At 45.2% G+C, this 27,561-nt stretch overlaps 1 protein-coding gene and 1 pseudogene across 1 annotated transcript in view; one reads left to right on the top strand and one right to left on the bottom strand.

Annotated features, from left to right (window-relative positions):
• Nucleotides 1–27,561, bottom strand: part of EGFLAM (EGF like, fibronectin type III and laminin G domains) — a 226,600-nt gene that overhangs the window by 25,414 nt on the left and 173,625 nt on the right. Inside the window, exons 12-18 of the mRNA XM_037730434.1 lie at nt 26,597–26,741; nt 21,162–21,351; nt 15,461–15,586; nt 13,243–13,486; nt 8,643–8,754; nt 4,115–4,231; nt 1,281–1,461 (exon numbers count right to left, since the gene is read on the bottom strand). Of these exons, the coding sequence (XP_037586362.1) occupies nt 1,281–1,461; nt 4,115–4,231; nt 8,643–8,754; nt 13,243–13,486; nt 15,461–15,586; nt 21,162–21,351; nt 26,597–26,741 (1,115 nt within the window). The remainder of the gene's footprint in view (nt 1–1,280; nt 1,462–4,114; nt 4,232–8,642; nt 8,755–13,242; nt 13,487–15,460; nt 15,587–21,161; nt 21,352–26,596; nt 26,742–27,561) is intronic.
• Nucleotides 9,746–10,000, top strand: LOC119467878 (annotated as a pseudogene).

Below are 27,561 nucleotides of genomic sequence, written 5' to 3'. Positions count from 1 at the left end.
CTGGAGTGCAGTGACGTGATCTCGGCTCACTACAACCTCCGCCTCCCAGGTTCAAGCAGTTCTCCTGCCTCAGCCTCCCAAGTAGCTGGGACTACAGGCATGCACCACTGGCTAATTTTTATATTTTTAATAGAGATGGGGTTTCACCATATTGGCCAGGCTGGTCTTGAACTCCTGACCTCATGATCCGCCCACCTCGGCCTCCCAAAGTGCTGGGATTACAGGTGTGAGCCACCATGCCCAGCCGACTACCTGTAATTTATAGTTTTCCTCTCAGCCCTAATTCTGATAAAAATCAAGAACCTAGAAATAGAAAAGACAGTGCACATTCCTTCAAATGCTCACTGCCTTATTTCCTCCAGGCCTGTTTGCTTTTTGGGCAGGTGAGGCCACACTGAGACTGGAAAACGAAGGTCCGTGTGGTCCGACATGATGGATATATGTGGGAAGCATATTCTAGATACCAGGGCCAGGGCCTCTGCTTCTTACAAGCAGGTACAGAACGCAAATCCAGCAGGGTCTTATGGTTTATGACCTGCCCTGGCTTTCAGTCAAGGGCAAGATGGAAACTGAGGTGCCCACAGCACCTGCTGATGGGTTTTATTTTTTTCCCCACTAATAATAATGACTAGTATTAGTTGATTGGTTGAATACTTACCAGGCCGTCTTCTAAATGCTCATTGAGTCAACACCATAACCCTCTGTGTTACACACACAATACTATTGCTATTATTATTCCCATTTTACCATTGAGAAAACTGAGGCACAGCAATTTGATAGTCTAGAAAATAGCTATGCATACTTTAGTTTGGAGTAACTAATGTATAATTTATGTTTTTCTGTATTTGGGCAAGGTTTCTCTTACACAGCACTCACAGACAGGAGTCAAAATATTTATCAGCCTACAAAGCATAGGTATCCATCTATCAGGATAGGCTCTGGAAGCGGCTCAGATGCAAAAGTCCTGGAAATCTCTACTCTATTATGGGTTAACTTTGGGGTAGCCAGACCATGAGGCCGTTCTCAAGGAAGGAGCCAGGGCAGAAGGTGGGGAACCTATTTACCCACTGTTAACAGAAGTATTTCAGCATTTAATTATTATTAAGGAAATATAATGGTTTATAAATAATCATCTAATAAGTTATTGAAATAATTGATCAAAATAACTAGTATAGCTGCCCCACTGTTAAAACTCTTCCATTAAGAGTTGCAGTCCCCTAACTGGCTATCCGCTCCCTCCACTCCCTCCAGGGAGCTGTGCCTCCGACCCCTGAGTGTACCTTTCTGGCAGTGAAGCCCCTCAAAGCCCAAGGGGCAGTCACAGTCATAGCCCTCCTTCCTAGGCCGGCAGCTGCCCCCGTGGGCACAAGGGGCCCTCACGCAGGGGTGGGCCGCATTCTCCACATTCACTCCGGATGTGAAGTCATGCTTGACGTGGATGGTTCGGTCATTCAGGATGATCTTGGGAGAGAAAAACGTAAAGAAATTCAGGAATTGAGAAAACATCTTTGTAGTCTTCTAAAGCTTCCCTTGGCACATTAACCTAAGCTACACATAGGGAAATTAAAAAAAATTTTTTTAAGTTTTTCTCTTTTTTTTTTTTTTTTTAATTTGAGATAGAGTCTGGCTCTGTCGCCCAGGCTGGAGTGCAGTGGCATAATCTGAGCTCACTGCAACCTCCGCCTCCTGGGTTCAAGAGAGTCTCGGGCCTCAGCTTCCCGAGTAGCTGGCATTACAGGCACCCGACACCATGCCTGACTAATTTTTGTGTTTTTAGTAGAGATGGGGTTTCACCATGTTGACCAGGCTGGTCTCGAACTCCTGACCTCAGGTAATTGCTCACATCAGCCTCCCAAAGTGCTGGGATTCAGCTCCTGCATGGATGACAAGACTATAAAAGTAGAAACTAGGCTGGGCTAGTGGCTCACACCTATAATCCCAAGTTGATCCATCTGGGAGAATCTACAGAGTGAAGCGCTCCTCTGGTTCTGGAAGACTGGCTGGTTAGGTTGTAAAGAAGTTCCAAGAACTACAAAGTTTGGATTTCAACCTACTTGCACATCAGAAACACCTGGGGGGGAGGGGGCTTTCAAGAAAACTAATGCCCAGACCCACTCAGACCCATTGAACCAGAATCTCTGAAGGTGAGACCAAGTCATAACTTTAAAAAAGTTTCGAGAGTCACTTCAGAAGATGCAGCCCAGGTTGGGAGACACTGCCATATAAACACAACGGGGAGAGCGCAAAACCCAGGGTGACAGGAGGTCAAACAGGGCACCCTGGCTCCCCGTGGCTGTGGAATCCAGAGACGCTTCCCCGTGTACTCCTGTATGTTTCCAACTAATATTCTCAAGCGGTCTCTAAAATTCCATCAGCTGGACCTCCCCGATTGTCCCACTCACTCCTGCTATCCCCCTTCCCTGACATTCCTGAATCCCCTCCCTCTGCACATTCGCTTCCCCACTTAAGAAACAAAAGTGAAACCCAGGCCACATCTTTACCCCATTGTGCACAATTTTACTGGTGCCAAAGAGTTCCTTTGCCCCCTCTCCCCAGCAATGTGACGCTGGTGAAACTGATCAATTATGAGGAGGGGCTACTGGGTTCCCTAGCCGCAAATAAATGGCTCCAATGTCACCAGCCCTTGGTTCAGAATATGGATTTGCTTTGAATTGTTGCTGGACTTTACAGAACTTGGAGACAGAAAGAACACCTCCCAGGGGAATCCCCACTGCCCAGAGGTTATAAGAGGTGAGCAATGGCACTTCCTGCCACGAATCTAAGCTTCCAAAGGCTTGCCTGGCCCTTAGAGAGCATTGGGAGAGCTGAGAGAAAACTTTCCCCTTGTCCTGAATCTGAGAAGCTACTGGAGAGTAGCCAGGATCCTTCTACAATCTCCCCCTTTCACACTGCAAGTGAAGGATCAGGAAACTGCATAAACATGTGCTGAGACAAGCCAAGAACGGCACTGTTCACTCCAGGATGTGGCCCAGCCCAGGAATCAGGCAGGAGAGGGCGGTCGTCCTAGCAGGAGACGGGGAGAGGGTTGTGTGTGCTGTGTGAAGGGCAGGGCACAGCCTGAGAAGGGTGGGCAGAGGATGGGAAACGTCTTAGCTTCCCAGCTTGTTTCCTAAGTGAGAATTTGAAGCACATGGTTCAGCATGGCCAAGCCCACTTGTGGGGGAGAATGGTCTGGACTGAGATGTCACAGATCTTGGAGTTCAGTAACAAAGGGACAGAGATGTGGGTGACTGCCAGCAAATGTTGACTGGACCTGACATTGTGATGGGAGACATGATGGTCACGGCCGCAGGGGCCCTTTTCAGTGAAAGGAGGGACTTCTTTCATCATTCTTCCTTCACCTCAGCCTCCCTCATGCCCCATCTCAGGTCCAAAAAGGATCCTTTAGCCCCCACTGGTCACTAAAGGAAAACAGGATGAAGCTAACATCCAGGAACTAAACATGCTTTTCTTCAGATCCTTGTGCTCCAAGCGTTTGGTGGCTGCAGCCAGGGCGTGCCCTCAAAACCACAGGGATCACAGGCAGCACCAAGAGAAGGAGTAAAACACAGAGAGCAGGGGAGTCGGTATCTTTTACTCTTTTTTTTCTGAACCTTCTAGGGAAGGACTCTTTAATCTATGCTCTCAGGAGCTTGGTTACATGATCAATGAACAATTGCTGAAGTGTGGGGCTGGGGATGAGCATGGGCTCTAATATGGAGCAAACTGCGAAGTACTGCCAAAGAGAAGCACAGAGGCAAGGCTGCTATCCACCTCCACACTCCTCCTTCCCTGCTGTGGAAGTATCTGCAGACACCTGACGCCATTTAACTCTCTCAGCAGTCCTAATATAGTTTGGTAGATTTACTGTAAAAATTCATCATCACCAAATGGCATTCATGGAATGTCTGCTGGGCACAGACCCAGGAGCAGATGTTATAGGAAAGTGAGGTTGGAAAGCCATGCTGCGGGCATTACAAAATAAAATCTTAAAAATGTTCAAACTTTCTCGCAGTGTCTTTCTTGGGTGCAGCTGATGACACTGATCACAATCCTCGCTTTCATTTTCTGCGGTCTGAGTGGCCCAGTAAACATGAAGAAGAGACGCCTGTACCTTCTGGATGCTCCCGCTGAAAGGCCTCAGGACACCCGAGTTCTTCTTCACATCATCGTAACTGGGGACTCCACCAATAAAAATATCTGTGTTGCACTTAATCTGTGTGAAGCCTCCCTGCCAAGAGATTAGAAACAAAGCATGGTGTAACTTTAAAACAGATGTTCAAAATGGTCAAATGGGTCTTTGGTTCCCTGCTGGGGAAGAAAATGGTAGACACAGCCTCAAGACCCATCACGACAATCTGTCCACAGGTGCGCTTCACTTTCACCATGTTTTTCATTGCTACTTCCCACATGCCTGAATGTTGGTAAATGTCTTAATGTCTCTGAGACTTCGTTTTATTGTCTGCAAAATGGGAATCATTGTATCTACCTCATGGCTATGTCATGATGACTGGCAGAGTGCACCGCTGTTCGCTGGTACCCCTCCCCACAGGGAGATCGCCTCCAATCTGCCATCTCAGATGCGCTTGTGTGACTTCCTTTTTTTTTTTTTTTTTTTTTTTTTTTTTTTTTTTAGATGGAGTCTCGCTCTGTTGCCAGGCTGGAGTGCAGTGGCCTGATCTTGGCTCACTGCAACCCCTGCCTCCTGGATTCAAGTGATTCTCCTGCCTTGGCCTCCCAAAGTGTTGGGATTACAGGCATGATCCATGCGCCCAGCCTTGTGTGACTTCTTATGACCAATAAAACATGAGCAGAAGAGAAAATAATCACTTCTGGGCAGAAACTTTCAGAGCCTGAGAGTAGTTAGCCATGCCCTTTCCTCCCTCCCTCTGTTCCTTCAGCCTGGATCTCAGATTAGAGCTTCAGCTAACCATTGGTGGATACGTATCATGAGTGAGAAATAAACCTTGAATTTGAGAGCTCTGGGAATGAACGCACTTTAGGTAACATTAAAGTTATTATTTCCTTTGATTTACAAGAAAATAAATATAAATAGTAGCAGCTTTGATCATTTATTTAACAAATATTATTAGGCACTTACTATAATATGCCCCAGCCACTGTGTTAAGTGCTGGACAAACAACAGAAAATAAGAAAGACCCAGTCCCTGCCCTGCAGGGGTTTATGCAAGTAGAGAACACAGACAAGTAAAAGAGCAGGTGAGATCAGCACTGGGAAGAACTGTACAGGTGGCTATGGGTGCACCTGGGTGCCAGACATGGGAGTCTCATCCTACTCTAGACACAGGGAGTGGGAGAGGTGGTCAAAGAGTTAACACTGTGGAAACTGGAAGAAGTTGGGGCTTAGAGGGAATGTGACTATAAGGCACAGGCGAGAAGGGGCCAGAGCATGCAGGACCTTATACGCCACATTAGGAGCATGAACTTTACCCAAAAAGCAATGAGATTTAAGCAGGAGAGAGAGAGGTCTGCACTTTGGAAGATCGCTGGCTAGGGCAAGGAAAATGAATTTGGGGTCAGGTCAAGGATAGAGAAGATGAGACAGGCGAATCATGGAGGAGGAAGTTCTGTTTATCTTGGGGTGTGCCCACAGTGGCTGGTGCCAGCCAGGTACCCCAGGGAAATTTCAATTAGATTAATAGACCAAACTGTCTTCTATCAATAACCTTCAGGCAGCTTTGAGGTTCTGACTTAGCTAGGAGGTTATCAAAGAAGCATAAAAGCTTTCAGGAATTCCTGTGGCCCAGCAATAACACCGAACCCATCAGGGACTGTCACCACAAACCCACAGGCATCTTTCTTTTGTCCTTGCTCTTACACAAGAGTTAAAATAAGATGGAAAGAGGAGAGGAGGAAGGACACACAGTCAAGGAGGTTTCAGAGCAGCTGGCTGCTAGGAAAAAAACCTTTGCATTATGATGTGTCCAGCAGCGGGCCTCGTGGAGTGAGGAGCAGTTCCTTTTGGCCGCTCATCAAAATCCTTGTCCGGCACCCTCCTGCTGACAAGTGGAAGGGCTGCAGCTGTCACGCCCACGGGGGACCACAGGAGAGAAGTGAACAGATCCCACCAAAGCCAGACCTGCTCTGCAGTGAGGGGCTTCATGTCTGGATCCCATACTTTGGCTTGGCTGGAGCAGTCTGCAAAGCTGAGCAAACCTCCAGGCTGGAGTTTCCTGAAAGCCGCAGAAGCACTGCTCCTCCATGCATCTTGCATAGTCGGATTCAACCCCAGGCTTTTGGTATTTCTCAGTGCTGCCAGCTGAGCAGTCTGGAGGTCAGGTTGAGCTGCGCATGGGCTCTTAGCTGCTTGGGTCCTGGGTTAGCCCCTCAAAGTGTTCTCTAACCCCTGCCCTCACCTGTCTCTGAGCTCTAAGACCATCCCCCTGTCAACCACACTTCGACCATGATAGGGACAGCTGGGGAGCAGAATTCCTTGTGGAAAAGACTTGATTAAGGTTTAGCACATGGAGATCAGGCATTGGCCTTCCCACCCTGGCTCACAGAGGACTCAGCAGAAAGTCCCACTGATGCACGCACCAAAGCCACACCTTCCTGTGGGTTCCTTTTGCTTTTCTTTTGTGTTAAAACTCCAGTTAGTTCCATTCACCCACATGCTGCCAGAGGTCAAAAAGCCAAAAGGGAGGGCGCAGGCTCCACCATATTGGTTTCATGCTCTTTTGCTGATGTGCAGTGATAGAAACTCTGGGCTGTCTCCTAGATCCTAATAGTAAATACTGTGTCCTGAAGAGTTAACTTATTTATAATCATGGACCTTGCCCCTACTGTTTATAAACATTCCCATCCTCAGCTTTTGTTCCTGTTTACAGATGTTTGCAACTAAGATCTAGAGAGATACAATTGAGTTTATATAATTAAGCCAAGAGACAGCCAGGTGTATTCTTGTGAGCTTCTAATTCTGTCTTGGACTAAAGTTGGCTGCTAGAATGTTCTGGATTGTACCAGAAGTGACTTTGGTTCCCCCTTTAAAATCAATTTTCCTTCATCCCCTCCTTTCTTCCCTTCCTCCCTTTAAAATCAATCCCCTCCCTTCCTTCCTTCCCTCCTTCCCTCCCTCCCTCAATACTTCCCTCCCTCCCTCCTTCCTTCCTTTCTTCCTCCCTCCCTCCCTCCCTTCCTTCCTTCCTCCCTCCCTCCTTCCCTCCCTCCCGCCCTCCTTCCCTCCCTCCTTCCTTCCTTCCTTCCTTTTTTTTCCTTCCCCTCCTCTCCTTCCCGCCTTCCCTCCCTCCCTCCCCAGATATATATGGAGCATTTTCTAGGTGTGAAGTGTGCCCACCTCTTGACACAGAACCCAATTTTGGATTCCCCTCAATCCCAAGGAGGTCCTCCTACCACTGCAGCCCGTCGGGCTGGCTTCTGGACATATCTGTCCCTCTTTCTTCTCTCTCCAATCAAGTAACTCTTTCCCCACCAAAAGTCTCGTCTTCCTCCTTTTCTTTTTTCTACTAATATATTTGCTTATTAGTATACCTAAATTTGTCAATGTCCTCTTTAAATCTTCCTTTGCACAGAATGAAAACTGGTGGGAACTAAGATATTGGCCAATCTAAATTCCCCTCTATTTTTAAGGAACTGTAAATTGTGTGTGTGTGTGTTTGCAGAATCCTAGCAGGCTAGAGTTTAAAGCAAATCTCCCTGAATTTCTCTTAAAAATGTTATCTTTCTTTGGATATGACCTTGGAATTAAAATCATGGAGGGAAGTTATAAACTTGAGTAGAAATTCTCCCCTTGAGTCCGTAACTGTACACTATTAACCACGGCTACTACTTCCACCACCACTACTGCTGCTACGTAAAGCTGTTTACTGCTGACCTGGCATCAGGTACTGTTGTGTTTTACATGGACAATTCTTTTAATTCTCACAACAATTCTGTGAAGTAGGCACTATTATCATCACCATTATCCCCATTGATATGAGCGCTCCTGCTGACAAGTGGAAGGGCTGCAGCTGTCACGCCCACGGAGGACCGCAGGAGAGAGGCAAACAGACCCCACCAAAGCCAGGCCTGCTCTGCAGTGAGGGGCTTGGTGTCCAGATGCCACACCTTGACTTGGCTGGAAGCAGTTTGTAAAGCTGAGCAAACCTCCAGGCTGGTTTATGAGGATAATGCTGAGACGAGAAAAACAACCTTGGTGGTAGGTCAAGTAACCAGTATGAGCTCACCCCACTGGTAAGTAATGGAGCCAGGTTCTTAGCCCCAGGAGTCTGGTCTCACAACCTGTTCTTGTCAGGCCTCCCCCATGCACCACAGGACCCACCCCGGGGTCCATGTTCTTACCTACTACCTGGTATAGCTGATAAGAACAAAGGTGGAGGTGGGAGGTGAAGAGGTAAAAGGCAATTTTGTAAGTGCTGAACGTATTGGGTTTCAACTCATTTAATCCTCACAACAACTCTATGAGGCCCATACTATTATTATCCTCATTTATAATTAACCAATAGAAAAGTTGAGTAATTTGCCCTGTGCGAAGCTGGGATTTTGACAGAGGCACTGAAGTCCATGTACTTAACCACAACACTGTGCTGCTTTTCTACCAGGACAGGCAGTAAACAGTAATCTGGTTTACACTGACCAACAAGAGAAAAGCCGTGCTATTCTTACCTCTGCCATCCCCTCCACTACCTTCTGTTTATCCACCTGTAAGATTCCATTTTTTGCTGTGCGAGATACACGAAGCTCGTGCCAGTTGCCTAGGGTGAGGGGATCTTCACTCCTGTGGAAGGAAGATGTGATATTAATTTTATGTATCGAATTGACTAGGATAAGGAATGCCCAGATAGCTGGTAGAACATTATCTCTGGGTGTGGTTTCTGGAAGAGATGAGCACCTGAATCAGTAGACTTAGTAAAGATCTGCCCTCACCACCTGGGCAGGCATCATGCAATGTGCAGAGGCTCTGAACTCAACAAAAAGGAAGAGGAAGGAGGGTGTGCTCTCCCTTCTTGAGCTGGTACATCCACCTTCTCCTGCCTTGAACATCAGTGCTCCTGGTTCTTTGGTCTTCAGACTGGGACAAAGACTTATATCATCAGCTTCCTGGTACTGGGCCTGTAACTTGGACTGGAACTGACATCGTGGGCTCTCTGGTTCTCAGGTCTTTGGGCTTGGACTGGAAATACACCACTAAATTTCCCAGGCTGCCAGCTTGCAGACGGCAGGGCACGGGACGTCTCAGCCTCCACAATCATGCAAGCCAATGCCTCATGATAAATCTCTCTACATATCTATTACAGCCTATTGGTTCTGTTTCCCTGGAGAACACCGACTAACATAGAAGGAAACTGAGCATGGGTTAGCACATTATGGATAATTTTTATCAATCTAGCCATGGAAAACCAGTGCTAACCGTAGGCACCCCAATCCACTCAGTAAAAAGAAAACACTAATTCCTGTTTAGTAACAACAGCCAGATTAGCTACCATTTATTGGACCCCTTCATACAGTAGGAGCATTGCATTTATTGTTTTATTTATGCCTCACAATGAGCCTGAAATGGGGTTCAGCGAGTTTGGTTTTCTAGATGAGAGGTGGCATGAAGGTAAAACATGGTCATAATTGTGCACAAGCTTGGAAGAAGAGAAAAATTCTATGAGCTATGGTGTAAAAAACAAATTATTTGGTGTACCAATGTCTGTAACATACTTTGAAATTCATGAAAAATAAGAAGGACCTTTCTGCTGTAGGCCTGAGTGGCTGCTGTTGAAATGGGCAAGTTTGTGAAACCTGGGAAAGAGGTAGTGGTCCTCTCCAGGTGCTGCTCTGGACACAAAGCTGTCACTGTGAAGAGCATTGATGATGGCACCTCAGATCACCCCTACAGCCACCGGATAGCCCCTTGGACAAAACCGTTATCAATAAAGACGTCTTAAACGCAAGGCCTGATGGGAGGCCCAGGTCAAGTACAAAGAGAGGAACTGATGGGCAAGAACAAGTGGTTCTTTGAGAAGCTGCAGTTTTAAATGCTTTGTTTTGGTCATTAAAATTTTTTTTAAAAAAGGACCAGACACGGTGCCTCTCTTTAATCTCAGCACTTTGGGAGGCCGAGGTGGGTGGATCATGAGGTCAGGAGATGGAGATTGTCCTGGCTAACATGGTGAAACCTTGTCTTTACTAAAAATAAAAAAAATTAGCTGGGTGTGGTGGCACATGCCTGGAGTCCCAGCTACTCAGGAGGCTGAGGCAGGAGAATCGCTTGAACCTGGGAGGCAGAGATTGCAGTGAGTCAAGATAAGATTGAGCCACTGCACTCTAGCCTGGGTGACAGAGTGAGACTCCATCTCAAAAAAAAAAAAAAAAAAAAAAAGGATGGATGGACAGATATAACAATGGCTAGATATGTGATGAAGCAAATACAGCAAAATGTTAATTACAGACTACAGGTGCTCGGTATCAGGATGCTTACTGTACAATTCTTCCAATTTTTCTATATGTTTGACATTTTTAATAAACAATTGGGCAGGAAACAGATTTCATATTTTCTGATATTGTAAAAATGATTAAAATGACATTAAAAGTTCAATTATTCATTCAAAGTGGAAGTGCTTAAAGTTTAATGACATTTATGCAAGTCTTTTTTTTTTTTTTTTTGAGATGGAGTTTTGCTCTTGTTACCCAGGCTGGAGTGCAATGGCATGATCTCGGCTCACCGCAACCTCCGCCTCCTGGGTTCAGGCAATTCTCCTGCCTCAGCCTCCTGAGTAGCTGGGATTACAGGCACGCACCACCATGCCCAGCTAATTTTTTGTATTTTTAGTAGAGACGGGGTTTCACCGTGTTGACCAGGATGGTCTCGATCTCTTGACCTCGTGATCCACCCGCCTCGGCCTCCCAAAGTGCTGGGATTACAGGCTTGAGCCACCGCGCCCGGTCTCATTTATGCAAGTCTTACTCATTACATTTTATAGTGAGGTGTGCAGAAAGAGTCTCATTATTGCATTTGTGTTTCCAGCAATGTCTAGTTCCTGGCCCTTGCTGAACTTCCCAATTATTTTGTGGTCCTGGATCTTCTTTAGAAAACCATGAGGAATACCAATGGGCACAATTATTGAAAGGTCACCACCCCCTCGCTTGATTTTTTTTTGCTTTGGCAAATGCTTTTGTGATTTGTTCTTAGCAATTAGAATTTAATCACCTTGGCTAAATCAATATGCAATAAAGAAACAAGCAGCCCTTTTTAAGTGGTCTATCTCCATAACTGAGCCGTTTCATGTTTTTTGTGCTGCAGAGGTCACTTGCTGTCGATGCGTCATCTTCCTCGACACCCTTTTATCGATCAGGGCCATCAAGAACTCATTCCAGTTGTCTTGATTTTTTAATCAAGTTCATAATGAATTTGCCCATTGTATCCTTTTTCTAAAGTTAAAATGATTTGGCCAATTCCACAACTTCCTGTAGTTGGGGCTTTCACTGCATTTTCTTAATTAAGCAAGAAGTCTTTGAAATGGTTTCCAAAATAAACAGCTTCCAAAGGGGCATCTGAAATACCAGGAGTAATCACTGTTGTCAGGTTACACTCAGGACAGGATGGGAAAAGGGGAAAGACGGTGATTTGTCCCTTAGAAACTCTTGCCTCATTTCCATCACCTAATTCTTAAAACTTCTTTTTCCATTGCCTTTCCTGACAGACAGTGAAATAATATTTATTAAAAAAATTAAAAACACCTTGTGTTTTTAATAGGCACAGAGTTATGAAAGAGAAAAATGCTGGACTTCTAAGTGTTCCATGTGCTTGTGACCCGACAGCTGGAGCTGACACTGCAGAGAGGCAGTGTGGAGGGGGCAGCCTGTCCAGGAGGGGGGCTGACGAGCCCCGACCCTCTCCTGGATCTTTCTGGTCATTCCTTATCCAGAAAGAAAACCATTTAAAAGTGCAAGGTGATATTCAAGGTGTCTTCCTTGAATACGGTTCTAAGTGAATTGCTTAGACTATTTTGCATAATCATATGTAAATTGAATCAATTAAATCCCCACCAAAGTTGTCTTGAAATATAGGATGTTTTTGTATAACCAGAGGTACAACAATATTTGTCCATTCCTCTAGGGGAGAAGGTGTCACCAATGTGTAGGAATTCAGCCACAAGGACAAAAATAAACCGTCCTTTCTGAGAAGCATTGAAACCTAATGCAATGAGCATTTTCCATCAGCCAGGAAAAATGATCAGCAGTTAAGGGAAATGCATGGCTGTTACATCTCACCCACATACTCTTTTTAAACATGACAGTCTAGCAATATGAATAGTGATTCAACACAGTTAGCAATATTCTTTGAAACAACAACAGACTAACTGATATCCTGTTACAGGGCAGCATGGAGCAAACATCTTTTTGAGTTTCAAAAGAGAAGCATTAGACAAATGTATGTGCAAGGAGTATGTCCACATTCGATGAGTGGTCCGTCTGCCTTGGAGGTTAAAGCTACCACAGAAGGAGCACAGTAAAAAGATGGAGACATAAACAAATAAAAGTTCTGCATCTACCAACTACAGGCTCCAAGGAACAACTGACCTGCTAAGTAATTTAATAGTACAAACTAGATAACAGTAGAAAAGTTTTGACTACTCAGACCAATTCTGCAAATACCAGCAAGTACCGTGAAGCACCCATTTCCTGCAGTGCTACGGAAACCACCCATCACACTTCTTTCTTGAGCGTATCAGTTAGGGAGTGGGTCTCTGCATTGCTGATGATTAACTGTCAGTTTCCATTAAAAAAATAGTTCAAGTGGAAAGTGAAAATTTAGAGTGAGGTTATCAAGGACATTTTTGTTCATAAATATTTGTTAATACTTTTTTACTAGTTGACATATATTTGCTGGGTGCCCATCACGTGATGCTCTGTGTAAGATGCTGATTAGTTACAGTTCATCAAGTTTCTGTGGCCAGCATGGCGTAAGCTTAGCTGGAAATGGAGGCAGTTTACTTCCAACTGAGGCAAGTCCATTTTCCCTAGTTTGAAGTATAGAATTGCTACTTGCTGGGTAGTTATTTGAGAAAAGGCAACTGTGTGGGCAGGAGAGCGCTCTCTATAGGAAGCCTGTCACCTGCATGAAGCAGGACAAATCAGGACAAGTTTCAGAGGATAAGAATGTAGAGAAGACAGGATGAGTGTAAGCTGTTGAATTGCAATTTGTTTTTATTTTGTTGTGAAGGAGTTACTCTTTGCCTTTTTAAGGGAAAGGGTCCCAGAAGGTTTCAGCCCTCACCTGAGAATACCCGTCCCAGAGCCACAGTCAAAGCGGAACTCCACGTGGCCCTCTGCCATGTTGATGGACAGGAAGTCTTTGCTGTCTGTGTCATAGCTGTATAGGAGGACACCGTTTCCTGAATCTGGCCGAAATGTGATCTCAAACTCCATGAAGGAAAGGTAATGCTGGGGCTCCAGTGGCCAGGGTGTTGCAGCGTAGGATCTCAGAGACTCTCTGAATTGCGGAATGGTCAAGGTGAAAGCTGAAGAAACAAACATGATGTTAGAAATCCCGCTGTGGCAGAAACTGACCAGATGTACACCCATAGCTGTGTTCTTTTCTTCCTGGATCAGACCTAAACTACAATTCCCAGCAGCCCTACAATAGCTTGGTGGTGTGACTGAATTCCGGCCAGTAGAACATGTGTGAAAGAATCACACAGACAGTCTGGCCCCTAAAACTTTCCTCCATCCTCCATGTTCTTTCTCTCCTCTCACATGCTGGCTGGATGCAGCTATCAGTGGAGGACTCCAAGGCCCCAGAACAGCCATTAGATGGCAGAAACCTGCGTCCCTGTATAACTATGTGGAGCAGAACCCCTCTCTTACCACCACCTCTGCAGTGATTTTGTAATGTGAACAAGAACCAGCTTTGATTATGTAAGGCTACTGAAGTATGAGATGGTATGTTACAGCATTGGCTTACCCTGACTCATAAGCCCTCTTCTAGGTGACACGTGGTTTGAGATTACAAAAGTTTTCCCCAGTGTGGTATCTTAGGTCTAAATCTGAATTAGGGAAGAATTTGACTAGTTTTGTAATCTTAGCCTCAGTTTTACTTTCTTTTTATTTTAATTTTAGAATTCTGGGAAACTGATTTTCCAAAATCATTTTTGGAACCCTCCATGATTTTCCAAAATCTTTGAAATTTTCTGTTATCATTTGCGTGTGTGTGTGTGCACATGTGTACTTGTGTGTATGTGTTTCTATGTGTATATATATACATATGTGTGTACATGTATATATATGTATATACAGAATATGTATATAGTTACATATTCTGTGTATATACAGTATTAAAGTGTGAAATAATTTAGTATAACAGTACAAAAAAAGGGTGCTTTTGTCTCATCACATTGTTAATGTTTCTGTATCTGTGTCTACCTTCCCTATATATATATATAAATATATATATATATATATATAAATATATATATATATATATATATATATTTTTTTTTTGAGATGGAGTCTCTCTCTGTTGCCCAGGCTGGAGTGCAGTGGTGAGATCTCAGCTCACTGCAACCTCTGCCTCCCAGGTTCAAGCAGTTCTCCTGCCTCAGCCTTTTGGTTAGTTGGGATTACAGCTGCGCACTACCACGCCCAGCCATTTTTTTGCATTTTTAGTACAGAAGGGGTTTCACCATGTTGGCCTCAGCCTCCTAAGGTGCTGGGATTACAGGCATGAGCCACCACACCCGGCCCCAGCTTCCCAATTGTTTATCAGAAACTGACAAATACTCTGAAGGGCATAAGCATGAGTTTTAAATATTTTGAATTCAGTCTGATACAAACCATACCAATACAGGCTCTTTAAAAGTCATTCAAGGGCCAAGAGGAGCCCATTCATTCTTGGCATCTTGAAATAAACATATGTTTGGCTGAGGGACAAAAGATGCCCCGTAGTAAGAAGTTTTGAAAGGCTCAACACCAGATGAGTGAGTTCTCTTTGCCAAACAAATTTTTGTACTCAGAGATGCTCCAACCTGGTTAAAAACCAGTTTTCCCCATCTCTCCCAACAAAACAATGCTGATCCCACAAAAATGTATGGGGCTTTATTAGCTTTGCTAAAAGTATACTGATGAGGCCGGGCATGGTGGCTCACACCTATAATCCCAGCACTTTGGGAGGCCGAGGCGAGCAGATCACTTGAGGTCAGGAGTTAGAGACCAGCCTGGCCAACACGATGAAACCCCGTCTCTACTAAAACTACAAAAATTAGCTGGGCATGGTGGCGCATGTCTGTAGTCCCAGCTACCCAAGAGGCTGAGGCAGAAGAGAATCACTTGAACCTGAGAGGTGGAAGTTGCAGTGAGCTGAGATGTATCACTGCACGCTGGCCTGGGCAAGAAAAAGGGAGCCTTTGTTTCAAAAAAAAAAAGTACATTGATGATAAAGTACATCTACAGGAATTAACATGCAGACAGAAACTGCCATCAACTTGCTTCTTTCTCACCGTCTTCACAGTGTCGACCTTTAAACCCAAGGGGACAGAGGCAAATGTAGGAGTCGGCTTTGATTGCTGTGCAGGTGCCACCATTGATGCACGAGGCCTCATCACAGATTCCACTGCTGCATTCCCCTAAATGCAGAATGAGAATTACAAAGCCAATCTGGCATGTGTGCCAGTCCAACACAGTGGTGCTGACTCCACCAGCAGCTCATGGTTCTGAATAAATACAGTTCAGTTCTTACTCCTGTTGATTTGCAGCCCTGCACAACTGCAAACGGGCTTTCAGGGTAAGTGGAACCTGCTCTTCACTTTAATTTGATTTTGGTTTGTCCTGTATGAAGAGCCACAGGGACTTTAAAACACATGATGGACACAATAAATCAAATACTACATTTCTGGGCAATTTTATGACCACTAACTGAGATGACTGAGCTGTTTCTGCTTTAATTCATCTCTCTGTTGCTTCCACAAGAGCATATTTCAATCTCTCCAATGTCAACAGGGTGTTTATGTTAAAAGCATTCTAAATTGCATGACCCCAATTAGCTTAAGTGCTGCTGCCTTGGTTCAAAGTTGAGACAAACAAGGTAAGCATGGAAGGAGTTACCCAGCCACATCTAAGCTGATTAACTCACCTGGATTGTGGACTCCTCTGTCTAGGGTAGGGAGCCGGGAGGGAGGGCCCCATAATACGCTGGCACAAGGGTTTCAGAACCCCTATTTCTACTTCCAAAGTTACACTCTTATGAGGGACAGAAAGGTGGGCTGCAGGAATGAGGGCTGAAAGGCTCAACATCTGATGAGTCAGTTCTCTTCACCAAACAGATCAGAGAGCTACAGAAAGGGTATCCTTTGTCATTTTCAAGCGTAGGTCATCAGAGGAAAACAAACAGACTTTTCATGGGCTGTTTTTCTTCTGCTTGTGTTTTTTCTTTGTGTGTAAGAAATCAGTTAGACAGATGGACCACCATCTGGCCCAGAACCACATGAGGGAGTACAAAACACTTTTTCTGGGGGTGGAGGTAGAAGGGTGTTCCTCTGGAAGTGAAGCGTCCAGCTGTGCTCTCTCCGTCTTCAAGGCTGCCCTCTGCATGAGCTGGTAGCCCACCCTGTGACAGCAGGAGCCCTCCTTTGCCTGAGTGTGTCACCTCGGCAAGGTGAGTCTCTCACCCTTCCCTCCTTGAATTGGTCCAGCCTTTTCATAAAGACTCACTGGGAGGAGGGGTAAGGACCAGGCACCCAGGGTAGACCCAGGAGAGGAGACTGTCTTTATGGGTTGCTAACAGAATTTAATTAAAGCCCTTGCAGATGGCTTGCCACCCCAGCTGGGGTGGGCTAGTCTCTGTGAATTCCAGCTGGTGGCTACTGGCTGTTCATGCAGACATGACCAGTGGTCTCCAGCCACAGCCCTAAGAATGTCACCCCCAGCATTCACGGTCTCTACAGAGATGCTGGCTGACTTTGATCTTAAAGAGCCAAATTCTTAAAGGTCCCTGAGCCCCATCAATATCTGTGGGTTGTGATTCCTTCACAGAGCTTGGCTGGATCCACAGGAAGAAGCAGGGTCCTTGTGTTATTTTCGATGTACAGGGATGAATCACTTTACAAATCTTCTGCATTTTAACTGTTTTTAAGAGGTGGGGGTGGGGTAGGGGAGGTCATGAAAGCCAGACGGAAGTGTTGACTTGGTGAAAGCAGTGTAGCTGAATAGGTTCGTTTCAGGAGGAAAACTCTCAACTCAGAGTGATGGGAAGGAGAGGTGGGTGTGGCAAGGTCATGTACACACGGACCTCATCATCAATATGTAAAGTCGCTTTCACCAGCGCCTACCATAGGCCAGCTGTGGTGTAGGTTTCTGCTAGATAATAAAGTGAGAGGTAGAAGAGAAATAAGACTCCTAAGGAGGGGAAAGAATGTGGAACATCATTGGGTGGAGTTCCTTAAAGAGACCATGAACAAGAAGAAGCTTCCCAGTCCCCAGCCCCCAGCCCATAACCAAGGCCCACCTATTTCTCCCCTAGTGATCTGTCAGATCTGTCTCGGTTTCCACCACCACCACCACCACCTAGATCAAACCGTCATTTGTCATGAGACCTACTGCACTAAACCTCAGCTGGTCTACATGTATCCCTGAAAACCCCTTCCAATTAGCTGTCAGAGGATCTTCTCAAACTACAAACTAGATCCTGGCACCCATCTCCCTGCTCCTATTTCCCTGGAACAAGCCCTTCCCTCTGCCTGGAATGTCCTTCCCTCTCTTCTCCACCTTTTTACTCCTACTCTTGCTTCATATTAACTTCCTCTTCTGAGAAACTCGTTCCCCGCCCTCCAGGCCCTAAAACCTCCCTATTTAATATCATTGCACTGTCACTTCTCCTTCATAACACTTACCCCAGGTGTAACTTCACCTTCACTGTGTCATTATTATATTAATTTGGTCTCTCCTCATGGCAGCCGTATGAGGGCTGAGGTGGATCCTGTCTTGTTCATTACTTGATCTTCAGCACCCAGCATTGTGACAAGCACTAAGCAGGTGCTCAGTGAAATATTTATTGAGTGAAATGAGGAAAAGAGTTGGTCAGCCATGGTGAGACCCATGGTTACCACAGACCTCTTAAATCTCAAATACCTTGGGAAGTGGCTCTGTGACTGCTCCAGCAGAATGGGGTTATCCAAGACAGGATTGGCATACATAAGTGGCAGAAATATAGGTTTGAGAAACTGAATGAAAATAATCAAGAGCTGGACCAGAGAATGCAAACTTTTCTGAGATTGCTGACTGACTATTCTAGAATGTGACTTTCAGAGAGCACAGGAGCTGGGAACAGTCTAATGAAAGACAGGAGATGAAGTGGAAAGAACTGAGTAATGAAAGGGCACTTTGGGGAATGAAGATGAGTTTAGTGGGAAGGCAGAGAAAAAGTCACAGTTGAAGATGGCAATGCCAAGTTAGAGGTATCAGATGGGGAACCATGACCTCCCTGGTGAGGCAGCATTTGACTTATAAAAACTGGAATTTCAGGAGGACAGCAAGCATGGAAGCTGAGGAAGGATAACCAGTCCCACCCTTATACCCCAGAGGAAACAAAACGGGAGGAACTGTAAATCACCAACATGGCTGACACGTGCCATTAATAATCACAGTCATCTATGTAGTAATCCAGTAGCTGTATCCAGGGAGCTGGAGCCCTCAGGGTAGGTCCTTTTGGTGCCACCTGCTGGAGAAGTTGGTATCGCACTGTGTGGGAATTAGCAAAGCTGGCAGAAATCAGTTCTTGCCCACTCTGCAACCTCTGAACGACCTGTTACAGGATGTCATGCCATTTCAGGACTGCCGGCTTATTCAGGGAGTGTTTTCCTGAAGAAACAGATTATAGCTAATTTGATGGGTAGGGGTAGGATATTAATAATAATATTAAAAACAAGAAACATTTATGAAATGTTTGCAATGGGCAAGGCCCTATTCCAAGTGCTTTTTATGCACAACTCATTTAAACAAAATAAACTTATAAGGTTGATACTATTTCTAGATGGGGAGACGGAGTTGCAAAAATTTGTCAAATCCAGGAAATCTGCCTTCAGAGTCCAGGCTCTTAAACAAGGCATGTGACTCCTGATGGGACTGCTGATTCTGAATCATCACAGAGATAAGAGGGATTTTTGGAGACACTGTCCTACTATAGTGACAGCTTCAATAATTGTTTCAGTCATTGCTGCTTATTGTTTACTTTGACCAAGTAATCAATGGATGATAAAGTTTTCTTGTTAAGTAAACTTCATCTTTTGTGGTTATAACAATGGCATCACTTATAGGAGTGAACAAGGTGGAGGGAAACAATTTGGTAGCTGTAGTTGATTTTGTTAAGAGGGTTGGCCCTGGTGCCAGCATGGCTAAGGTCACATTGGGCTCTACCGCTTATTAGCTGTGTGGCCTTGGGTGAGTTACTTAACTGTTCTGTATCATTGGGTTGTTTTTTTTTTTTTTTTTTTTTTAGAGACAGGTTCTTGCTTTGTCACCCAGGCTGGAGTGCAGTGGCACGGTCTCAGCTCACTGCAACCTCTACCTCCCAGGTTCAAGTGATTCTCTTGCCTTAGCTTCCTGGGTGGCTGGGATTACAGAGGCATGCCACCATATCTGGCTAATTTTGTATTTTAGTAGAGACAGAATTTCACCATGTTGGCCAGGCTGGCCTCCAACTCCTGATCTCAGGTGATCCACCTGCCTCAGCCTTCCAAAATGCTGGGATTACTGATGTGAGCCACTGCACCTGGCCGCATTGGTTCTTATCTGTAAACTAAGACTAATGTCAGCACCCACTTCATAACCTTGGAAAGATCAAAGTAATTTAGAATGGTGCCTACTTAAAGTAGGTGCTCAACTAATATTAGCTACAAGAAAAAAACAAAACAAAAAACTGTTCTGGGAGTCATGAGAATCGAATCCTACCTCTGATTGAGGAATGGAGAGAGGGATGAATTGATATGTGGTCAAGAAAATGCAGCAAAATGTTAACGGTGGATTTTAGAAAGTGAGACTCTGGTGTTCACTGTGCATTCTTTCAAAATAGCCTCTTAGAGATGGAGGGAAAAGAGACTCAAGGAAAAGACTTGCATTTCTTGCCAAGGACAAAGTCATGAGGATGTGGTGCTTAATGTAGTGAATGAAAAGGATGAATATCAGAGAGACACCAACTCAGAGTCCTGAAATCACAGGGACCCTGTTACAGACTGAACTGTCTTTTCCCCAAAATTCACAGTTGAAGACCTAGCTCCCTGTATTTGGAGATAATATCTTTAAGGAGGTATTTAAGGTTAATTGAGGTCATTAAGAGTGGGGACCTAATCCAGTCTGATTGTTGTCGTTAGAGGAGGATATTCGGACACACAGAGAGATACTAGGGGTGTGCATACATTGGGGGAAAAACCTGCAAGCACACAGCAAGAAGGTGGCCGTCTGCAGGCCAAGGAGAGAGGCCTCCCCAGAAACCAACTTGGCCGGCACCTTGATCTAGGACTTCCAGTCTCCCAAACTGTGGGAAAATTAATTTCTGATGTTTAACTTGCCCAGTCTGTGGTATTTTGTTATGGCAGCCCTACTAGACAGTCCCTGAATTAACCAACCTTGGAATTATCTACCTGCTGCCTTCAGTGATAGAATTAATGTCCTTATTGCTTTAAAAAATAAGCCTAGTTTCTTCTTCTATGAAATGGGCATGATAATAATTTCTACCTCTTAGAGTTAGCATGAGGTTAAATGAGAGAGCGTTTGAGAAGATGTTTGGCACAGTGATCATGAATTAGGATTTAACCACTTCTTTTAGGAACAGAGAGTCTATGAAAGCTCTTCTTACATTACTGTGTTGGCTCTTCCACTGGTCTGGGTGAGGTAAGGTAAAAGGGCTAGATCACTTGTTGCTTTGTTCAATAAGACCATGCTATATTTAATGAGGCCCAAGAGGCTAGCAGGACACAACCAGGGTTTGTGTTATACTGTTACCATATCTTGGTGTTCAGACTCAGGGTCACATGTCCGCAGAGCACCAACCTCACACCTGGGGCCCACCTCCCCCATGAAGTTCTGCAGGTACCAGCTTCCCAGGGTAGCACCTAATGTTGCTGCTCCCTCCTTGGCCCAAGCCTGAAAGGCAGTCTCATAAGACATAAGTCCCGTAGGAGTACCCCAACTCACTGGGCAGCCACTTACCCACATCAGCCCCACTGAGTGCTTTTCCCAGGGGCCAGGGCCTCATGTCGATTCTCCTCCCATTAACAACGAGCAACTGCACACAGCCTTGAAAGCCTCGATTTGTTCCTGTTGCTCTGACCAACCAGTAAGCACTGGGAGCCCCACCAAGGTAGAGAGGTGTCCGGAAGGTAATTTTACTGTACTGGCCCTTTAAGAAAGATGAACAGTCCTGAACACTCTCACTAAACCAAATCACAAGCCAAAACACAACAGATTTTTATGAGGGACGTGGTTAAGACATCTGTAACAGCCCCAGCATTTTCTTCCATGTGTATTTTTCAAGACCTTGGCTTACTGGAAAATTAAACCCATGATTACCGTAGGGAACTCATTGAGGTTCTCAGAGGGCTGTGCTTTCAGAAGGCAGGATTTTGGAATGCCGAGAAGGGAAGAGAAGGGAGGTCAGAGCCACGCCCGACCCACCAGGCAGGGGACCATGCTAGGCGTCCAACAAAAACGTTCTCTTTCCAGTCCTGACACCAGCTGACTGTGTACTTTGGAAGGGTCTTAGGGCTATTCTGTGCCTCCAAAGGTGATGATATTAATTTTGTATACAGTGGGCTAACAATTACCCTTTCACTGTTCTAGTCACCTTTATACTATATCCTGAGATAAACATTGTGGGGGGGAAATTACCAAACAGATTATGATCCAAATCGTTTTGAAATTTGCTTATGAATATGACTCTTTTTTTAAAGTGTTGTTACAGCGAGGTAGGGAAACTTCTTACCTTAGACCAAACCACAATCTGGATTACAGGCTTTAAAGTTATAAAATACAGAGCTGAAGATTAGGTGGGGCAAAATTAAGTCACCCCTGGTCTTTATTTATGATCAAAATTATCTCATTCATTTCCATTACAGGACAAGGAAGGGTGTCAGGGAAAGGCATGCTGCCAGAACTTATAAAATGTTCAGAGTGTAAGACTCTGAAACCTAATCTTTATCCTTTAAACTTCTGTTACCAGCAAGTAGAAATCTAATCATTGTTTTATCTTTTCTGATGAAGAGATAAGAATCATTTGTAAATAGTAGACTGAACATGAGCTAGGCAGAGGGTTTTCAGGGTCAGTTACAGTCCGCCAGCCACTGAGCATGCTGCTTTTATTAGATGAGTTAAATGTCCTCTTGGCTTCTTTCACCAAGATTCTCAGAATTCACTTCTTTGGATCCCATCCTGGCCCTTCCAGTCTTGTTCCCTGATTTAGGACCACAGCGGGAGTCCTGACAGCTCCATCCTTTTCTAGAGCATAAAGTGCCTTGTAGGCGTGGGTGGCTACTTTGCTGTGCTCTTCGCAAGATCCCGGGGAATAGTCTTCAAACCTGGCTTTTATATTTCAGAGGAGGGTTGCCTTCTGATCCCTGGAGCCTGCTTTGCCTGCCTGTACAGAGAAATGGAAGTGCCCTGGAATTCACATTCTCTCAGGACAGCCCTTAAGAGTTTGGGATGAGTCTGAGGTATAATTTATACTCCAGAGCTCCTCTGCTGAATCAGGCAGAAGCCATATTCTGAAAAACGTAGCCTGAGATCTCACTCTTGCTGATATCCTCTTCTTCCCTGTCCACCTCCTCTCTCTTAGCCACTTCTCATGGGAGCACTTTCTTAATACATCACTGGCACAGGACTCCACATCTCAGGTCTGTTGCTGGGGAATCCCACTTAAGACAGAATCACTATCTCTCAAAACAGCTTATTAAACATCCACATCTGTGGTCCTACTTTACAACTTACTTAGCAAGTCTCACTAGTATGGAGGCAATCTTTGGCCTGAGTATCCATAAAGCTACATGTTTCTTGCAATTAATTCTTAAAAAAAAAGATGGTGATATGGTTTGGCTGTGTTTCTACCCAAATAACATCTTGAATTGTAGCTCCCATAATCCCCACATGTTGTGGGAGGGACTCAGTGGGAGGTAACTGAATCCTGGGGGTGGTTACCCCCATGTTGTTCTCGTGATAGTGAGTTCTCATAAGATCGGATAGTTTTTCCCCACTTTGCTCAGCACTTCTCCTTGCTGCTGCCATGTGAAGCAGGGTGCATTTGCTTGCCTTCCACCATGACTGTAAGTTTCCTGAGGACTTCCCAGTCATGCAGAACCATAAGTCAATTAAACCTCTTTTCTTTATAAATTACTTAGTCTCAGGTATTTCTTCATAGCAGTGTGAGAACGGCCTAATACAGTTGGGGTCTGCCCGTGTTACCCAGGCTGAAGTGCAGGGCTATTCATAGGCTCAATCATGGCTCCATGCAGCCTTGAACTCCTGGGCTCAAGCAATCCTCCTACCTCAGCCTCCCAAGTAGTTGGAACTACAGGTACGTGCTACCACACCCCCACTTTTTGTTTTTTCCTGGAGACAGGGTCTCACTCTGTTGCTCGGGCTGGAGGGCTGGAGTGCAGTGGCACCATCTCAGTTCACTGCAGCCTTGACCTCCTGGGCTCAAGTGATCCTTGCTCTTCAGCCTCCCAAGTAGCTGGACTATAGGCATATGCCACCACACCTGGCTAAGTTTTCTGTTTTTGGTAGAGATGAGGTTTTACCATGTTGCCTATGCTAGTCTCAAACTCCTGAGCTCCAGTGATCCTCCTGCCTCAGCCTCTCAAAGTGTGGGAATTACAGGTATGAGACACTGTGCCTGGCAATTAAATTAATTCTTTTTTTTTTTTTTTTTTTGAGATGGAGTCTTCCTCTGTTGCTCAGGCTGGAGTGCAGTGGCACCATCTCAGCTGACTGCAACCTCCACTTCCCAGGTTCAGGTGATTCTCCTGCCTCTGCCTCCTGAGTAGCTGGGATTACAGATGCCCACCACCCACACCCAGATAATGTTTTTATATTTTTATTGGAGATGGGGTTTCACATGTTGGCTAGGCTGGTCTTGAACTCCTGACCTCAAGTGATCCACCTGCCTCGGTTTCCCAAAGTACTAGGATTAGAGTCATGAGCCACCGAGCCTGGGTCAATTAATTCTTATATTCATTAAAATCATAGAATCTTGAGATGAACAAAAAATATAATAACTCTTATAATTCAAGCTCTCACTGGCTGTTGGATTCCTGGTACACCCCTAACAAGAAGTTTAGATAAGTTATCCTTTGAACACCCCGCAAGGATACCCCTCTCTCCTGAGATAGTCTGTTGCACTTCTGTCCCTTTGCATGATTAGGTGAAGCTAAAATCGGCCTCCTGAGGCTCATCCCATTCATTCAGCTTCGGACTTGGGGGTCCATGGAGTAAATCTTTCTTTCCCAAGACTCTCCCATTAACTCTGTAATGAAAAGCTGCCTTTCATGCCTTCATCTTCTCTGCTCCAAACTAAACACTGCTCCTTCATTCAGTCATTGAAGGGATTTCAAGTCATCTTCCCGCTTGGGCGACAACCCCCGGAACATGTTCTAGTGTGTCTGTGGCCTTCTTAAAGTGTGATCCACACGTGAATGTAATCGTCTCAGAGGACTAGAGTCACCAGTGGAGTCACTAGAAGCTATCACATAGTCACCACAATAGAATAAGATCATCACCTCCCTTGTTTAGATGCTATGACCCTATTAACACAGCCTATAATCTCTTTAGCTTATTGTTCCCAAGTGACCCTGTTTGTTAATGGTTACGAAACTTCCCCACTTTAAACCATTAGACATTTTCACAGGCTCCTATTGTAGCTTCCCATTTTGCATTTGTGTTAGTATTTTGGACCCAAGCTAGAAGTTTCTCTATTCTATAAAAGTTAGCCAACTAACTTTTATCATGTTAGGCCTATAGTTCTGGCACTGATGTGGTTCATTGTCCCTGTCTTTTTCTTACTGAGCCATCCGAACATAAACCATCTCCCTGGATTCACATTTACTAAATTTTAATCTTATTCCTTTGGAACCAGTGGGATCAAAATTAATGAGATATTTTCTTCTATTTTTTGGAAGGCAGGGTATCAGCAAGGCATGGCCCTTTATATTATTTCAGGGTCCCCAATCCCTGGGCCATGTACGCATACTAGTCTGTGGCCTGTTAGGAGCTGGGCTGCACAGCAGGAGGTGAGTGGAGGCGGGGTGAGCGAGCACTGCCGCCTAGCTCCGCCTCCTGTCAGATCAGCCGTGCCACCAGATTTTCATAGGAGCACAAACCCTATTGTGAACTGCACAGGCGAGGGATCTAGGTTACACGCTCCTTCTGAGACTCTAACCATGCCTGATGATCGGAGATGGAACAGTTTCATCCTGAAACCATGCCCCAACCCCAGTCCAGGGAAAAATTGTCTTCCATAAAACTGGTGCCTGGTGCCAAAAAGGTTGGGGACCGCTGCCTTATATAACGTGTCTTGCTGGCAAAGAGTAGAGAGGAGCTCAGGCAGGAAGGAAGATACAGGCATATACACAAAGGTTCTCTTGCTACATGTTTCCTCAGAGAATACAGACACCTGCCTGATTATAATTACAGGCTCAGTTCCTTGGCAGGCTGCTAATCCAAACTGTTTATTCTGAACACAGTCCTAAAATTGCCCAGACCATAACAAATATGTGAATACTAGGCGATTTGCTGAGTAGCCCGACAGTCTAATTTTTTTTTTTACCATTTCCTTCAATTATGCCCCCCCAACAAGGGTAGACGAACAGCTTATTCCTGCATTTTGAACCAAGTGAACCTTTCAAGGCTATCTTCTAAAGCCACAGGATTGCAACACCCCTGCCCTGAGAGCAAGCTTTGGGTTTGACACTAATAATGGGCTCTAGGTTGGGTGTGGTGCCTCATTCCTGTAATTTCAGCACTTTGGGAACCCCAGGTGGGAGAATCGCTTGTGTCCAGGAGTTCAAGGCCAGCCTGGCAACAGAGTGAAACTCTGTCTCTACAAAAAACAAAAGAAATTAGCCAGGCGTGGTGGCACATGCCTATAGTTCCAGCTACTTGGGAGACTGAGGTAGGATGGTTTGAGCCAGGGAGTTAGAGGCTGCAGTGAACCATGACCATGCCACTGCACTCCAGCCTGGGGGACAGACTGAGACCCTGCCTCAAAGTAATAATAGTAACAATGGGTTCTACTCTTCCAATATGAGCCTTCTTCTACCACTGGCTTTGATGTACTCGGGGAAAGAGAATTTGTCCTTGGGCACAGGCCTGCAGCATGTACCTGTGCACCAACAGCAATGATGCTTGCAAGTTTAATTCCTCTCTTCAGTAGATGTGGGGTGGATGTGTGCCCTGAAAGCTCACCTGGAGTGCAAGAGCACAAGGGAGCACATCAAAGGTCTGTTGCATGGGTTCACCATGAGAAATGGACCTCACCAAGCCCAATCAGAACTTGAATCATGCAGACTCTGCCACAGCTCCCTGCAGTGAGGCCCTCTCAGGAGGCTTCTGGTGGGCGGTAAGTGGGGTGGGCAGGGCATGGGGCTCACACTCACCTGGGACTGACCTGTCACCGGGGTGCCATTGTTTAGCTGCAGCAGCCCATTCTGTCCATCTCTGTAAAGCATAACTGTGTGCCAGCCCCCCAGTTTGATTTTGGTCTCACTTACAATGGTGGCAACCCCAGTTCCACAATTAAACCTGTTTGGGGAGAAAGGGAAAAGAAGATTCTTTGATTAACCAGCTCATTATGCTTTCAGACTCCATGGACATCACTTCCAGGACAACAGCTCCTTTCAGAGTCAATCTGTTCAGGGTTATGTTTATGAATATCAAGCACTGTTGAAATCAATACAAAGAAGTAGGAGGCACCTCTTCCTGGGGACAATCTACGTCTGGTAATCCTTCATCTGCCCATAGGACCTTTCAATGTAGGGCCTTTGTAAACTTGATTTTTTCTGGAGCTTAGAAAATGATGTGCATATAGGTACTGTGCTTTCTACCTGTGTGATGGGATCTGTACCCCAAGCCTCAGCATCATGTGGTATTCCCATGTAGCAAACCTGCACATGTATCCCCTATATTTAAAATACAAGTTGACATTAGGCTGGGCATGGTGGTTTACGTCTGTAATCCCAGCACTTTGGGAGGCCAAGGCAGGCAGATCACCTGAGGTCAGGAGTTCGAGACCAGCCTGGCCAACATGGTGAAATCCAGTCTCTACTAAAAATACAAAAATTAGCTTGGTGGTGGGTGCCTGTAGTCCCAGCTACTCCAAAGGCTGAGGCAGCAGAATTGTTTGAACCCAGTAGGCAGAGGCTGCAGTGAGCTGAGATCGCAGTACTACCTGGGTGACAGAGTGAAACTCTGCCTCAAAAATAAATAAATAAAAATAAAAAATAAAAGTTGAAATTTTAAAAAGCTTGGCACGGTGGCTAGTGTCTGGAATCCCAGCACTTGGGAGGCCAAGGCAGGTGGATCATGGTCAGGAGATCGAGACCAACCTAGCCAACATGGTGAA

Source organism: Cebus imitator, unplaced genomic scaffold, assembly GCF_001604975.1.
Source record: "Cebus imitator isolate Cc_AM_T3 unplaced genomic scaffold, Cebus_imitator-1.0 Scaffold344, whole genome shotgun sequence".
Classification (NCBI taxonomy): domain Eukaryota; kingdom Metazoa; phylum Chordata; class Mammalia; order Primates; family Cebidae; genus Cebus; species Cebus imitator.
The sequence above is the reverse complement of the archived record's forward strand: the minus strand, read 5'-3'. Positions and strand labels throughout refer to the sequence as shown.